The sequence below is a fragment of the Salvelinus fontinalis genome, unplaced genomic scaffold (assembly GCF_029448725.1).
Source record: "Salvelinus fontinalis isolate EN_2023a unplaced genomic scaffold, ASM2944872v1 scaffold_0106, whole genome shotgun sequence".
Taxonomy (NCBI): Eukaryota; Metazoa; Chordata; class Actinopteri; order Salmoniformes; family Salmonidae; genus Salvelinus; species Salvelinus fontinalis.
The window spans coordinates 75,001-92,500 of NW_026600315.1; the positions used below are offsets into that span (position 1 = coordinate 75,001).

The 17,500-nt window shown below is 49.3% G+C and overlaps 1 protein-coding gene across 1 annotated transcript in view; it reads right to left on the reverse strand.

Moving 5' to 3' along the window:
- The window catches only part of exoc6b (exocyst complex component 6B), a 178,021-nt gene that overhangs the window by 35,105 nt on the left and 125,416 nt on the right, over window positions 1–17,500 (reverse strand). The window contains exons 16-17 of the mRNA XM_055911912.1: window positions 8,142–8,253; window positions 3,594–3,728 (exon numbers count right to left, since the gene is read on the reverse strand). Of these exons, the coding sequence (XP_055767887.1) occupies window positions 3,594–3,728; window positions 8,142–8,253 (247 nt within the window). The remainder of the gene's footprint in view (window positions 1–3,593; window positions 3,729–8,141; window positions 8,254–17,500) is intronic.

Below are 17,500 nucleotides of genomic sequence, written 5' to 3' on the forward strand. Positions count from 1 at the left end.
CCTGCCTGTCTCCCTGCCTGCCTGTCTCCCTGCCTGCCTGTCTGTCTGTCTACCGCTTTTCTCGCACTCTTTACCCTTTGTAGTGTATGAAACTACACAATGTCTTGCGGGAACCTACACAATATCGTTACGATACATTGGGAAAACAATTGCAGTAATTTCCCACACTCTACCTCAGCCAGGAGCAAATTGGGGGAGGGACAAAACAAATAAATAGCTTTGCATGTGTGGCTCCTTACCACAATCAGTATGGCAAAAATAATCTCTGCTCAGAGGGCCTTAGAAATAGTTTTTGCAGAGAGAGAAGCTGGTGTGGAAGGATCGTCTTCCACAATGGAAGATGAAGAATTTTCTGAATGAGGATCATGTCTCTGTCAATTCGGAGTCTGACAGTGAGTTGGAAGAAGAACATGAGATTGATCCTCAGCCAGCCCCAGAACCAGCCCGTCAGCAGCCAGCCCCAGAACCAGCCCGTCAGCAGCCAGCCCCAGAACCAGCCCGTCAGCAGCCAGCCCCAGAACCAGCCCGTCAGCAGCCAGCCCCAGAACCAGCCCCAGGACCAGCCCGTCAGCAGCCAGCCCCAGAACCAGCCCGTCAGCAGCCAGCCCCAGAACCAGCCCGTCAGCAGCCAGCCCCAGAACCAGCCCGTCAGCAGCCAGCCCCAGAACCAGCCCCAGGACCAGCCCGTCAGCAGCCAGCCCCAGAACCAGCCCGTCAGCAGCCAGCCCCAGAACCAGCCCGTCAGCAGCCAGCCCCAGAACCAGCCCGTCAGAAACCAGCCCGTCAGCAGCCAGCCCGTCAGCAGCCAGCCCCAGAACCAGCCCGTCAGCAGCCAGCCCCAGAACCAGCCCGTCAGCAGCCAGCCCCAGAACCAGCCTGTCAGCAGCCAGCCCCAGAACCAGCCCGTCAGCAGCCAGCCCCAGAACCAGCCCCAGGACCAGCCCGTCAGCAGCCAGCCCCAGAACCAGCCCGTCAGCAGCCAGTCCGTCAGCAACCAGCCCGTCAGCAGCCAGCCCCAGAACCAGCCCGTCAGCAGCAAGCCCCAGAACCAGCCTGTCAGCAGCAAGCGTCAGGACCAGCCCGTCAGCAGCCAGCCCCAGAACCAGCCCGTCAGCAGCCAGCCCCAGAACCAGCCCGTCAGCAGCCAGCCCCAGAACCAGCCCGTCAGCAGCCACCCCCAGAACCAGCCCGTCAGCAGCCAGCCCCAGAACCAGCCCGTCAGCAGCCAGCCCCAGAACCAGCCCGTCAGCAACCAGCCCGTCAGCAGCCAGCCCCTGAACCAGCCCGTCAGCAGCCAGCCCCAGAACCAGCCCGTCAGCAGCCAGCCCCAGAACCAGCCTGTCAGCAGCCAGCCCCAGAACCAGCCCCAGGATCAGCCCGTCAGCAGCCAGCCCCAGAACCAGCCCGTCAGCAGCCAGTCCGTCAGCAACCAGCCCGTCAGCAGCCAGCCCCAGAACCAGCCCGTCAGCAGCAAGCCCCAGGACCAGCCCGTCAGCAGCAAGCCCCAGGACCAGCCCGTCAGCAGCAAGCCCCAGGACCAGCCCGTCAGCAGCAAGCCCCAGGACCAGCCCGTCAGCAGCAAGCCCCAGGACCAGCCCGTCAGCAGCCAGCCCCAGAACCAGCCCGTCAGCAGCCAGCCCCAGAACCAGCCCGTCAGCAGCCAGCCCCAGAACCAGCCCGTCAGCAGCCAGCCCCAGAACCAGCCCGTCAGCAGCCAGCCCCAGAACCAGCCCGTCAGCAGCCAGCCCCAGAACCAGCCCGTCAGCAGCCAGCCCCAGAACCAGCCCGTCAGCAGCCAGCCCCAGAACCAGCCCGTCAGCAGCCAGCCCCAGAACCAGCCCGTCAGCAGCCAGCCCCAGAACCAGCCCGTCAGCAGCCAGCCCCAGAACCAGCCCGTCAGCAGCCAGCCCCAGAACCAGCCCCAGGACCAGCCCGTCAGCAGCCAGCCCCAAAACCAGCCCGTCAGCAGCCAGTCCGTCAGCAACCAGCCCGTCAGCAGCCAGCCCCAGAACCAGCCCGTCAGCAGCAAACCCCAGGACCAGCCTATCAGCAGCAAGCCCCAGGACCAGCCCGTCAGCAGCCAGCCCCAGAACCAGCCCGTCAGCAGCCAGCCCCAGAACCAGCCCGTCAGCAGCCAGCCCCAGAACCAGCCCGTCAGCAGCCAGCCCCAGAACCAGCCCGTCAGCAGCCAGCCCATCCATATATATATACACACGACATTGATTTTAGAGTTGGCAAATTGGTTTAGTCTCGTAGTGAGGAGCCTATAAAACGTAGCTAGCTTCATGAACATATTTTGGGGAATTCTGAAATGTATTGGAATAAATGACCAAACTATAAAACTAGCTTGCCAGCTACGGGTAGCCAACTACCTGACAGGAGTGCCAACTAGCTACTTAGCTTGATGGGTACACAAAATAGCTCTAGGTTGGTTGTTGTTAAACTCAACTTCATGATTTCCACCAAAGACTTTGCCTCTCCAAACATCACTCTCCCTCGCTTGGGCGAGGCACATTTAAGGTACACTCGGATGTGACAATGTAAAACGTCATTCAAGGGCTGAGGGTTTAGGGCCGAGGGTTTAGGGCCGAGGGTTTAGGGCCGAGGGTTTAGGGCCGAGGGTTTAGGGCCGAGGGTTTAGGGCCGAGGGTTTAGGGCCGAGGGTTTAGGGCCGAGGGTTTAGGGCCGAGGGTTTAGGGCCGAGGGTTTAGGGCCGATGGTTTAGGGCCGAGGGTTTAGGGCCGAGGGTTTAGGGCCGAGGGTTTAGGGCCGAGGGTTTAGGGCCGAGGGTTTAGGGCCGAGGGTTTAGGGCCGAGGGTTTAGGGCCGAGGGTTTAGGGCCGAGGGTTTAGGGTTTAGGGCCGAGGGCCGTCTACGTCTACGTCACGCTAGCAGTTCATTACAATGTTTTCTGTAAGAAAACACAGAAACAAGCTTTTTTTTCTTCTTCTTCTTCTTCTTTCATAAAACATAATAGGACCAGACAGTGTTATTTTATATCAAAGACAAGTGTTCACTTTGGCGCCAGTTGGCACATAAGTAGCACAGATTGCTAGCTAACAAGCTAAGCTAACTAACTATCTGGCTAGATAGCTAAGCTAACTAGCTATCTGGCTAGATAGCTAGACTAACGACCTGGCTAGCTAATCAGCTAATGTTAATTAAGTGAGAATGTGACGAGGGCTGCTTGCTTGGTGAAGGGTACTTTTAATTATTTAATTATTCAAATACGTTGGCTGTGGCATTGTGACCTAGGGCTGAATGATGTTCAATGAGCAGCTCGTCCTCGTCAGGCAACCATTGAAAATGTATTTTAAAATGTTATTTTTTTGTTTATTATATGTATATAATATCAGTGTATCTGTGGAATAAAATCAGATATATTTCTGTGAAATACTTATATCGGACGATAATATCGTGGGGCTCTACTTTACAGTCAGTTCATTCAATTAAGGTAAGTCACCCACATATCACAGTAAAAGTAAAACTTTACTCAAGAAAGCTTCTATCTGCAAAATCAGTGCTTGTAAGAAAAGACAAGTGGTGGATGGAGAGAAGGATGGGGAGAGAGAGTCTGCTTGTGCATGAGCATACCTTAAACGTGGACGTGCCGTAGAGCTTGGTGGCGTTGGCGGTATCGGGGGGAACATTAGTGATGTTGGAGATGAACTCCTCCAGGTAAACACATGATGCTTCCAGCTGGGTCGTGTTGATGATCACCTGAACCAGCTAACACACACACACACACACACGTGATCAGGCAGAGGGACACCTCAGAGACCTCATAAGCAACATATCCAAACATTCCCCAATATCCTCTTTAAAAGCTCAGACAAAAAGGTAGGATTGTCAAATGTTTCCCTGTCTACGATACTTAGCATCTCTGAACAGTGTCACACAGCAAAGACCTTTAAAGTCATCAGTCACTCAGCCTTGTTAAAAGACTCCAAACCAGAAAGTGGCAGTATCGTTGTTTGGCAATGCATGTCCGTGTACTTAAGGTCTAGATTCTAAGCTAGCTGCGCTAATGTTGCTATTTGTAGAAAGGCCTTGTTAAAAACTAGCCAAATGACCCAGGCTAGATAACTACCTAGCAAAATGACAATGAAAATCCTTAATTCACTCTCAATATCTCATAATGCCAGTGCCAGCCCATAGCCAAATGTTTAGCTAGCTAGCTAATGTAAGCATCTTAGTGCAGTGTCCTAAGCTAGCTAGCTAAGGACACTGGACTAACTAGGCAGCGGTTTCACAGAAAATTAAATCACAATGGATTAGCTAGTTATGTCAATACTAGCTACAGTGTTTAGTTAGCTTGGAGGAAGTATTTAGTGTTGTGTGCATTGTATCTGTGCACTTAGCTAGCTACCATCCCATAGCCTACATTGTATCTGTGCACTTAGCTAGCTACCATCCCATAGCCTACATTGTATCTGTGCACTTAGCTAGCTACCATCCCATAGCCTACATTGTATCTGTGCACTTAGCTAGCTACCATCCCATAGCCTACATTGTATCTGTGCACTTAGCTAGCTACCATCCCATAGCCTACATTGTATCTGTGCACTTAGCTAGCTACCATCCCATAGCCTACATTGTATCTGTGCACTTAGCTAGCTACCATCCCATAGCCTACATTGTATCTGTGCACTTAGCTAGCTACCATCCCATAGCCTACATTGTATCTGTGCACTTAGCTAGCTACCATCCCATAGCCTACATTGTATCTGTGCACTTAGCTAGCTACCATCCCATAGCCTACATTGTATCTGTGCACTTAGCTAGCTACCATCCCATAGCCTACATTGTATCTGTGCACTTAGCTAGCTACCATCCCATAGCCTACATTGTATCTGTGCACTTAGCTAGCTACCATCCCATAGCCTACATTGCACATGAAGTGTCACTGGCTCATCCGTGGATTGTACGACAAATATATTTTTTACTCTTTTTTTTGGTGCCTCCCCCACGTGGGGTTTCGTGCTCTCTGATTGGCTCAAAGTCAAGTTGTTGGCCACAGACAAGCGCTGTCATTCTACGAGTAGAAAGGGTAGGTCTGTCGCTACCGGGGGCAGCACTGTGATTCTAGGAGTAGAAAGGGTAGGTCTGTCACTACCGGGGGCAGCACTGCGATTCTAGGAGTAGAAAGGGTAGGTCTGTCGCTACCGGGGGCAGCAGTGTGATTCTAGGAGTAGAAAGGGTAGGTCCATCACTACAGGGGCTGCACTGTGATTCTAGGAGTATAAAGGGTAGGTCCATCACTACAGGGGCAGCACTGTGATTCTAGGAGTAGAAAGGGTAGGTCTGTCACTACCGGGGGCAGCACTGCGATTCTAGGAGTAGAAAGGGTAGGTCTGTCGCTACCGGGGGCAGCAGTGTGATTCTAGGAGTAGAAAGGGTAGGTCCGTCGCTACCGAGGGCAGCACTGTGATTCTACGAGTAGAAAGGGTAGGTCCGTCGCTACCGAGGGCAGCACTGCGATTCTAGGAGTAGAAAGGGTAGGTCCGTCGCTACCGAGGGCAGCACTGCGATTCTAGGAGTAGAAAGGGTAGGTCCGTCGCTACCGAGGCAGCACTGTGATTCTACGAGTAGAAAGGGTAGGTCTGTCGCTACCGAGGCAGCACTGTGATTCTAGGAGTAGAAAGGGTAGGTCCGTCGCTACCGAGGCAGCACTGTGATTCTAGGAGTAGAAAGGGTAGGTCCGTCACTACAGGGGCAGCACTGTGATTCTAGGAGTAGAAAGGGTAGGTCCGTCGATACCGGGGCAGCACTGCGATTCTACGAGTAGAAAGGGTAGGTCCGTCGCTACCGAGGCAGCAGGTAGCACTTTTGGTCTAGTAAAAGAAGGAACAGACTCCCACTGTGATTAAGTACCTATTGGCAGGGAGATTTTCTCAGTGTGTTTCACACGGAATACTCTGATGATCTAATTCACTGATGCATATAGATACATTCTATATATTAACACTCTCACTCCTCCTTACTGAGGGAGGGTCACAATGGTTTTTACCTCATAGCAACACCCCCTAGCAACCCCTTCCTTTAACACTCGAGGATCTCATTAACTCTCATACTGTCGCCTTGCTGTCGCTCACAGAACAAACACAATCCAAATAGAGAGTCTGAGAAAAGTACCCGAGACCGAGAAAGAGAGGATAAAAGAGAGACAGAAAGACAGATGGAGAGAGAGTGATAAAGCAAGAAATATTGAGTGACTGACACGAACGCGGTTCTTTCAGACACCAGCAATTTATCCAGAACGCTGCAACCCGCCTGGTGTTCAACCGTCCCAAGCTCTTCCATGTCACACCTCTCCTCCACACACTGACTTCCATGTCACACCGCTCCTCCACACACTGACTTCCATGTCACACCGCTCCTCCACACACTGACTTCCATGTCACACCGCTCCTCCACACACTGACTTCCATGTCACACCGCTCCTCCACACACTGACTTCCATGTCACACCGCTCCTCCACACACTGACTTCCATGTCACACCGCTCCTCCACACACTGACTTCCATGTCACACCGCTCCTCCACACACTGACTTCCATGTCACACCGCTCCTCCACACACTCCGCTGACTTCCATGTCCATGGTACTTTCCTAAAGAACAGTCCCTCCCCACCTTCAGGCTACGCTCAAACCCTACACCCCAACCCGAGAGGAACAGTCCCTCCCCACCTTCAGGCTACGCTCAAACCCTACACCCCAACCCGAGAGGAACTGCCCCTCCCCACCTTCAGGCTACGCTCAAACCCTACACCCCAACCCGAGAGGAACAGTCCCTCCCTACCTTCAGGCTATGATCAAACCCCCTACACCCAAACCTGAACACTGCGTTCTGCCACTTCAGGTCTCTTAGCGCTCCCACTCCAATGGGAGGGCAGCTCCCGCTCAGCCCAGTCCAAGCTCTTCTCTGTCCTGGCATCCCAATGGTGGAACCAGCTTCCCCCTGAAGCTAGGACAGCAGAGTCCCTGCCCATCTTCTCCCTGAAGCTAGGACAGCAGAGTCCCTGCCCATCTTACCCCTGAAGCTAGGACAGCAGAGTCCCTGTCCATCTTCCCCCTAAAGCTAGGACAGCAGAGTCCCTGCCCATCTTACCCCTGAAGCTAGGACAGCAGAGTCCCTGCCCATCTTCCCCCTGAAGCTAGGACAGCAGAGTCCCTGCCCATCTTCCCCCTGAAGCTAGGACAGCAGAGTCCCTGCCCATCTTCCCCCTGAAGCTAGGACAGCAGAGTCCCTGCCCATCTTCCCCCTAAAGCTAGGACAGCAGAGTCCCTGCCCATCTTCCCTCTGAAGCTAGGACAGCAGAGTCCCTGCCCATCTTCCCCCTGAAGCTAGGACAGCAGAGTCCCTGCCCATCTTCCCCCTGAAGCTAGGACAGCAGAGTCCCTGCCCATCTTCTCCCTGAAGCTAGGACAGCAGAGTCCCTGCCCATCTTCCCCCTAAAGCTAGGACAGCAGAGTCCCTGCCCATCTTCCCTCTGAAGCTAGGACAGCAGAGTCCCTGCCCATCTTCGCCCTGAAGCTAGGACAGCAGAGTCCCTGCCCATCTTCCCTCTGAAGCTAGGACAGCAGAGTCCCTGCCCATCTTCCCTCTGAAGCTAGGACAGCAGAGTACCTGCCCATCTTCTGAAAACATCTGAAACCCCACCTCTTCAAAGAGCATCTTAAATAAACCCCCTTCTGTGTCCTGAATATAAAGTGTTAAGTTTGGGGCAAAAACAACACATCCCCGAGTACCACTCTTCATATTTCCAAGCATGGTGGTGGCTGCATCATGTTATGGGTATGCTTGTCATCAGCAAGGACCAGGGAGAATTTGTTTAGGATTTTTTTTTAAACGGAATACAGCTAAACACAGGCAAAATGGTTCAGTCTGCTTTCCAACCGATACTGGGAGACAAATTCACCATTTCAGCAGGACAATAACCTAAAACACAAGGCCAAATATACACTGGAGCTGCTAACCAAGATAACATCTAATGTTTCTGAGTGGCCAATTTGCATATATTTCTCTAAGTACACGTGGAACTGCATAAAAAAATCTTCTTTTTTTACCATTTTGAAATATTGATCCCAATATCGCACATTGACCCCATTATTTATAGAAAAGACCGACACCCACTCTTACCTCAGCCAGTCCTACGTTCTTCTTCTTCATTGCGTACTGTAGACAGTTACTGAGCGTTCTGGTTAACAGCAGGTTGGTCGACTTACGGATCACATCATCGATCTCTGTAGAGCTGAAAACACAAAGATGATATAACATAAGAGATAGACTGGGGCTTCGAAATAGCAGTCGGGCTCTGTAAAGGTTTCACTGAAATGAATAGGAGCATCTCACGTTTTGTAACAGTTACACATCTAGCGTAGCAGAGGCCTGTAAGACAGGAAGGTTCTTTTAGGGCACGGACACACCGGTAATGTTTGCCGACAGAGCAGAGTGCCAGGTGTAGTTTACAAACCCGAGTGAAAATGTCCCTGAAACACACAACGCCGAGCGGCAAATCGTCACTAAGCCCAAAGTGTTTTCTCCTTAACTAAAAGTATAAGCCATCGAATGGAATTAGTTTAAGAAGGTCATACCATGGATAACATAGATTATTCATTATGAATTTTAGGACGCCTGTATGGGGTCAATTTCACACCATATGTATCGAATTCAAAATAATAATAAAAAATATGAAAAATAAAAGTTTAAGTTAAAACATATTTTCGAGAAAATAATGGATTTTGAAATCAAAACCCCAAAACTTGTAAGCAAATAATTTTAAAGCGAGAGCAAAATGATAAAAATATTTTTTTTTAAAGAAGACTAACGCAAAAAATATTTTCCGGTTCAACTTTCTCAGCAACCAATCCTATTGAATAGATTTTGCCTATGCTCTTGCCTGCATGTACTACCTTGTGGTTACGCTACTCGTATCTTTGTGGTTACGCTACTCGTATCTTTGTTTCTTTGCTACCAGTCTTTTCGATTGCGAGTTTTGACATAATTCATCCGTGAAGAGCGGGGTTTAGAGGGAGGCGTAGACAATGAGTCTCCATTGGTCGACTAGTTTTGGAGTGACGGTTCGTTTTAACTGATTTTTGCATTCGTTTTCAAATGTTTAAAAAAAATATATTTTGTCAGAGTTTTGCTCCCTCTTTAAAACGTATTTTCTTACAAGTTTTGGGGTTTTCCTTTTGATGTCTTATTTTTATTTACATTTTGCTTTCAATCGTTTGGTTTTTGATTTCAACATCCATTATTTCACCAGTCCTTGAAAATATGTTTACATTCACAACTTTATTTTCCATGTTCACGATTTAGATTTTTACTTTGAATTCAATACATATGGCGTGAAATACCCCACACCCCTGTAGGCATCAAAAAATATATTTAAAAGATGATGGGGGGCTGGAGTGGAGGGGGGATGGAGGGGGGGGCTGGCGAGAAGATGGGATGGAGGGGGAGGGCTGGAGGAAGGGCTGGCGAGGAGATGGGGGGCTGGAGTGGAGGGGGGGATGGAGGGCTGGAGGGCTGGAGGGAAGGCTGGCGAGGAGATGGGGGGCTGGAGAGGAGAGGGTGGGCTGGAGTGGAAGGGGGATGGAGGGGGGGGGGCTGGAGGGAGGGCTGGCGAGGAGATGGGGGGCTGGAGAGGAGAGGGTGTGATGGAGTGGAAGTGACAACAAGTGTGTGTGTGTGTGTGTGTGTGTGTGTGTGTGTGTGTGTGTGTGTGTGTGTGTGTGTGTGTGTGTGTGTGTGTGTGTGTGTGTGTGTGTGTGTGTGTGTGTGTGTGTGTGTGTGTGTGTGTGTACATACATACACTACCGTTCAGTAGTTTGTGGTCACTTAGAAATGTCCTTGTTTTTGAAAGAAAACCACATTTTTTGGGTCCGTTACAATAACATCAAATTGATCAGAAATACAGTGTAGACATTGTTAATGTTGTAAATGACTATTGTAGCTGGAAACGGCAGAAAACAATATGGATGACGCTGTCATAACTTATACATGCATATAGTGTAGTTGATAAGTGAAAAGGTTTCAGGGCCTTTCCTATTGTTGTTTTTTGCGGCCTTGTCTGCTTAGGGCAGTCAGGTCTAGTTGTGATTAAGAGGTTTCAAAAGAGGACTGACATAATAGCATCATCTAAATTATACAGACCAGTCAAAAGGTTGGCCACACCTTCTCAATCAAGATTTATTTTATTTATTTTTTTACTATTTTCTACATTGTAGAACAATAGTGAAGACAACAAAACTAAGATAAAAACACATATGGAATCATGTAGTAACCAAAAAAGTGTTAAACAAATCAAAATATATTTTATTCAAAGTAGCCACCCGTTGCTTTAAATCACAGCTTTGCACACGCTTGGCATTCTCTCAACCAGCTTCATGAGGTAGTCACCTGGAATCCATTTCAATTAACAGGTGTGCCTTGTTAAAAGTTAATTTGTGAAATGTATTTCCTTCTTCTTAATGAGTTTGAGCCAATCAGTTGTGTTGTGACAAGGTAGGGGTGGTATACAGCAGATAGCCCTATTTGGTAAAAGACCAAGTCCATATTATCGCAAGAACAAATAAGCAAAGAGAAATGACAGTCCATCATTATTTGAAGACATGAAGGTAAGTAAATACAGAAAATGTCTAGAACTCTGAAAGTTTGTTCAAGTGCAGTCACAAAAACCATCAAGCACTATGATGAAACTGGCTCTCATGAGGACCGCCACAGGAAATGGAAGACCCAGAGTTACCTCTGCCACAGAGGATAAGTTCATTAGAGTTACCAGCCTCAGAAATTGCAGCCCAAATAAAGGCTTCACAGAGTTCAAGTAACAGACACATCTCAACATCAACTGTTCATAGGAGACTGCGTGAATCAGGCCTTCATGGTTAAATTACAACAAAGAAACCACTACTAAAGGACACCAATAAGAAGAAGAGACTTGATTGGGCCAAGAAACACGAGCAATGGATATTAATCTGGTGGAAATCTGTCCTTTGTTCTGAGGAGTCCTAATTTTTGATTTTTGGTTCCAACCGCCGTGTCTTTGTGAGATGCAGAGTAGGTGAATGGATGATCTCTGCATGTGTGGTTCCCACCATGAAGGATGGAGGAGGAGGTGTGATGGTGCTTTGCTGGTGACACTGTCAGTGATTTATTTAGAATTCAAGCCACAGTTAACCAGCATGAATACCACAGCATTCTGCAGCGAAACGCCATCCCATCTGGTTTGCACTTAGTGGGACTATCATTGTTTTTCAACAGGACAATGACCCAACACACCTCCAGGCTGTGTATGGGCTATTTGACCGAGGAGAGTGATGGAGTGCTGCATCAGATGACCTGGCCTCCACAGTCACCCGACCTCAACCAAATTGAGATGGTTTGGGATGAGTTGGACCGCAAAGTGAAGGAAAAGCAGCCAACAAGTGCTCATTATATGTGGGAACATGTTCAAGACTGTTGGGAAAAGCATTCCTCATGAAGCTGGTTGAGAGAATGCCAAGTGTGCAAAGCTGTCATCAAGGCAAAGGGTGGCTACTTTGAAACATCTCAAATATATTTTGATTTGTTTAACACTTTTTTGGGTACGAGAGAGAGAGTCTAACTACGTAAGTCGCGGCCACAGCGGGACTATGGCTAACAAACACCATTTCGACCAACAGAAACACACACACACACACACACACACACACACACACACACACTCCAACCAAATCCCTAAATTGTGTCTTATTGTCTTGAGACTGACTGAACGACAGGAATCCACAAAAACGTTCCCTGCGCTCCGGGGGGGAAAGAGAATTCCAAACAACATTTGGACAATTCCGAGGGAGATAAATTCCTCAAGTTCAATTTGATGACTTGGCAAAAAGAGACCAGAGAGACTGATGGAAAGAGAAAAGAGAGGAAGAGACAAGAGAGAGAGAGAAAGAGAAAAGAGAGAGAAGAGAGAGGGGAGAAAAAAAGAGGAGATAGATCTTCTGCACTGTCCAAAATATCTATGAGAGAGAATAGAAGAGAGAACGAGAGGAGAGGGAGAACGAGAGGAGAGAGAGAACGAGAGGAGAGAGAGAGAACGAGAGGAGATATAGAGAACGAGAGGAGATATAGAGAACGAGAGGAGATATAGAGAACGAGAGGAGATATAGAGAACGAGAGGAGATATAGAGAACGAGAGGAGATATAGAGAACGAGAGGAGATATAGAGAACGAGAGGAGAGAGAGAACGAGAGGAGAGAGAGAACAAGAAGAGAGATTTTGAACAGTGCAGGTCTATGTAGTACAGTGGATGTAGATAGTGAGACACACACACACACACACACGCTGAGAATCAATCTAGCTAACAATCAGCAATACCCCCCTATATTAGGTTTACAATGAGGGTTAGAATTATGGTACGGGTTAGGTTTGGGCTTGGGTTAAGGCTAGATTTAGGGGTTAGAGAAAATAGGATTTTGGACAGGAATCAATTATTTAGTCCCCACAAGGAGTGCAATACAAAAGTGTGTGTGTTAGTAGTGGGGCTATGGCTGACAGAGAAATTAAGTGAAACAATGCTGACGTCCACCTAACGAGACGAGCAATCAGGAAATTACCAGAAGAAACCAGGGACTGGGAGCCAGACACACACACACACACACACACACACACACACACACACACACACACACACACACACACACACACACACAGCATGTTGAAAACGTCCTGTGATATTTATTAGCTGTGTCAAGCCCTGATTCACCCTGTGGGTTAAAACTATGGTGTATTATCATACCATTATCCATTCATTACATACCGTGTGTGTGGTGGGGTGTGTGTGGTGTGTGTGTGTGTGTGTGTGGTGGGGTGTGTGCGTGGTGTGTGTGTGTGGTGGGGTGTGTGTGTGTGTGTGTGTGTGTGTGTGTGTGTGTGTGTGTGTGTGTGTGTGTGTGTGTGTGTGTGTGTGTGTGGTGGGGTGTGTGCGTGGTGTGTGTGTGTGGTGGGGTGTGTGCGTGGTGTGTGTGTGTGGTGGGGTGTGTGCGTGGTGTGTGTGTGTGGTGGGGTGTGTGCGTGGTGTGTGCGTGGTGTGTGTGTGTGTGTGTGTGTGTGTGTGTGTGTGTGTGTGTGTGTGTGTGTGTGGTGGGGTGTGTGTGTGTGTGTGTGTGTGCGTGTGTGGTGGAGCGAGACGGAGTTGGGCATTGGGAAATCAGGATGGAATATTAGGATAAAAAACAGAAAACAAAGAGAGAAGAGAAGAAAATAATTCCTGCTGTACATCTTTGTTCGTTTATTCCTGTCCATCCATGGCCAGTAAGCCTGTCTGATTACACACACACACACACACACACACACACACACACACACACACACACACACGCTATCAGATTCCATATAATCAGTGCAATCCAATAGATAATCCCATTGGAGGGAGCATGCTAGGTTAAAAACACTCCAGAAATATACTCTCTGGCAAGATGTCAACATTCTCTAGCGTCGTTCAATACCTGAAGAGATGTTCAGAACGCCGCATCTTTATCTATCAGAGAGTCTAAATGTAACTCCATAAAAGCTGATGATTTGGTTACTTCTCCAACCGTTTTCACCGTTAGCCGCATATTTCAAATCTCAACTGTCAACGAAACCACATATTGTAGCCACGCCCCCCCACACAGTCAACAAAACCACATATTGTAGCCACGCCCCCCCACACAGTCAACAAAACCACATATTGTAGCCACGCCCCCCCACACAGTCAACAAAACCACATCATACTGTAGCCACGCCCCCCCCAGTCAACAAAACCACATCATACTGTAGCCACGCCCCCACACACAGTCAACAAAACCACATCATACTGTAGCCACGCCCCCCCCAGTCAACAAAACCACATCATATTGTAGCCACCCCCCCCCCAGTCAACAAAACCACATCATACTGTAGCCACGCCCCCCACACAGTCAACAAAACCACATATTGTAGCCACGCCCCCACACACAGTCAACAAAACCACATCATATTGTAGCCACGCCCCCCCCCCCAGTCAACAAAACCACATATTGTAGCCACGCCCCCACACACAGTCAACAAAACCACATCATATTGTAGCCACGCCCCCCCCCCAGTCAACAAAACCACATATTGTAGCCACGCCCCCACACACAGTCAACAAAACCACATCATATTGTAGCCACGCCCCCCCCCAGTCAACAAAACCACATATTGTAGCCACGCCCCCACACAGTCAACAAAACCACATCATATTGTAGCCACGCCCCCCCCCAGTCAACAAAACCACATCATACTGTAGCCACGCCCCCACACACAGTCAACAAAACCACATATTGTAGCCACACCCCCACACACAGTCAACAAAACCACATCATACTGTAGCCACGCCCCCACACACAGTCAACAAAACCACATCATACTGTAGCCACGCCCCCACACACAGTCAACAAAACCACATACTGTAGCCACGCCCCCACACACAGTCAACAAAACCACATATTATAGCCACACCCCCACACACAGTCAACAAAACCACATCATACTGTAGCCACGCCCCCACACACAGTCAACAAAACCACATACTGTAGCCACGCCCCCACACACAGTCAACAAAACCACATATTGTAGCCACGCCCCCACAAACAGTCAACAAAACCACATCATATTGTAGCCACGCCCCCCCCCCAGTCAACAAAACCACATCATATTGTAGCCACGCCCCCCCCCCCAGTCAACAAAACCACATCATACTGTAGCCACGCCCCCACACACAGTCAACAAAACCACATATTGTAGCCACACCCCCACACACAGTCAACAAAACCACATATTGTAGCCACACCCCCACACACAGTCAACAAAACCACATCATACTGTAGCCACGCCCCCACACACAGTCAACAAAACCACATATTGTAGCCACGCCCCCCCCCCAGTCAACAAAACCACATATTGTAGCCACGCCCCCACACACAGTCAACAAAACCACATATTGTAGCCACGCCCCCCCCCAGTCAACAAAACCACATATTGTAGTCACGCCCCCACACACAGTCAACAAAACCACATATTGTAGCCACGCCCCCCCCAGTCAACAAAACCACATCATATTGTAGTCACGCCCCCACACACAGTCAACAAAACCACATACTGTAGCCACACCCCCACACACAGTCAACAAAACCACATATTGTAGCCACGCCCCCCCACACAGTCAACAAAACCACATATTGTAGCCACGCCCCCACACACAGACAACAAAACCACATCATATTGTAGCCACGCCCCCCCACACAGACAACAAAACCACATCATATTGTAGCCACGCCCCCCCACACAGTCAACAACCACATCATATTGTAGCCACGCCCCCACACACAGTCAAAACCACATCATATTGTAGCCACGCCCCCACACACAGTCAACAAAACCACATCATATTGTAGCCACGCCCCCACACAGTCAACAAAACCACATATTGTAGCCACGCCCCCACACACAGTCAACAAAACCACATCATATTGTAGCCACGCCCCCCCCCCAGTCAACAAAACCACATATTGTAGCCACGCCCCCACACACAGTCAACAAAACCACATCATATTGTAGCCACGCCCCCCCCCCAGTCAACAAAACCACATATTGTAGCCACGCCCCCACACACAGTCAACAAAACCACATCATATTGTAGCCACGCCCCCCCCCCAGTCAACAAAACCACATATTGTAGCCACGCCCCCACACAGTCAACAAAACCACATCATATTGTAGCCACGCCCCCCCCCAGTCAACAAAACCACATCATACTGTAGCCACGCCCCCACACACAGTCAACAAAACCACATATTGTAGCCACACCCCCACACACAGTCAACAAAACCACATCATACTGTAGCCACGCCCCCACACACAGTCAACAAAACCACATCATACTGTAGCCACGCCCCCACACACAGTCAACAAAACCACATACTGTAGCCACGCCCCCACACACAGTCAACAAAACCACATATTGTAGCCACACCCCCACACACAGTCAACAAAACCACATCATACTGTAGCCACGCCCCCACACACAGTCAACAAAACCACATACTGTAGCCACGCCCCCACACACAGTCAACAAAACCACATATTGTAGCCACGCCCCCACAAACAGTCAACAAAACCACATCATATTGTAGCCACGCCCCCCCCCCCCCCCAGTCAACAAAACCACATCATATTGTAGCCACGCCCCCCCCCCCCCAGTCAACAAAACCACATCATACTGTAGCCACGCCCCCACACACAGTCAACAAAACCACATATTGTAGCCACACCCCCACACACAGTCAACAAAACCACATATTGTAGCCACACCCCCACACACAGTCAACAAAACCACATCATACTGTAGCCACGCCCCCACACACAGTCAACAAAACCACATATTGTAGCCACGCCCCCCCCCCAGTCAACAAAACCACATATTGTAGCCACGCCCCCACACACAGTCAACAAAACCACATATTGTAGCCACGCCCCCCCCAGTCAACAAAACCACATATTGTAGTCACGCCCCCACACACAGTCAACAAAACCACATATTGTAGCCACGCCCCCCCCAGTCAACAAAACCACATCATATTGTAGTCACGCCCCCACACACAGTCAACAAAACCACATACTGTAGCCACACCCCCACACACAGTCAACAAAACCACATATTGTAGCCACGCCCCCCCACACAGTCAACAAAACCACATATTGTAGCCACGCCCCCACACACAGACAACAAAACCACATCATATTGTAGCCACGCCCCCCCACACAGACAACAAAACCACATCATATTGTAGCCACGCCCCCCCACACAGTCAACAACCACATCATATTGTAGCCACGCCCCCACACACAGTCAAAACCACATCATATTGTAGCCACGCCCCCCCACACAGTCAACAAAACCACATCATATTGTAGCCACGCCCCCCCACACAGTCAACAACCACATCATATTGTAGCCACGCCCCCACATACAGTCAACAAAACCACATCATATTGTAGCCACGCCCCCACACAGTCAAAACCACATCATATTGTAGCCACGCCCCCACACACAGTCAAAACCACATCATATTGTAGCCACGCCCCCACACACAGTCAAAACCACATCATATTGTAGCCACGCCCCCACACAGTCAACAAAACCACATCATATTGTAGCCACGCCCCCACACAGTCAACAAAACCACATCATATTGTAGCCACGCTCACAAACAGTCAACAAAACCACATCATATTGTAGCCACGCCCCCCACACAGTCAACAAAACCACATCATATTGTAGCCACGCCCCTAGGGGTTGGAATGGAATCCAGAGAAATAGTAGCCAGAACCACAGACCTTGAACTAAACTCAATTCTGGCATAATCACCCGCTCTATAATCGTCTAGCTGACCTTTCAGAACAGTCAGACAAATGAAATCCTTCTCCTCATCACCATAACGACCCGGTGATTT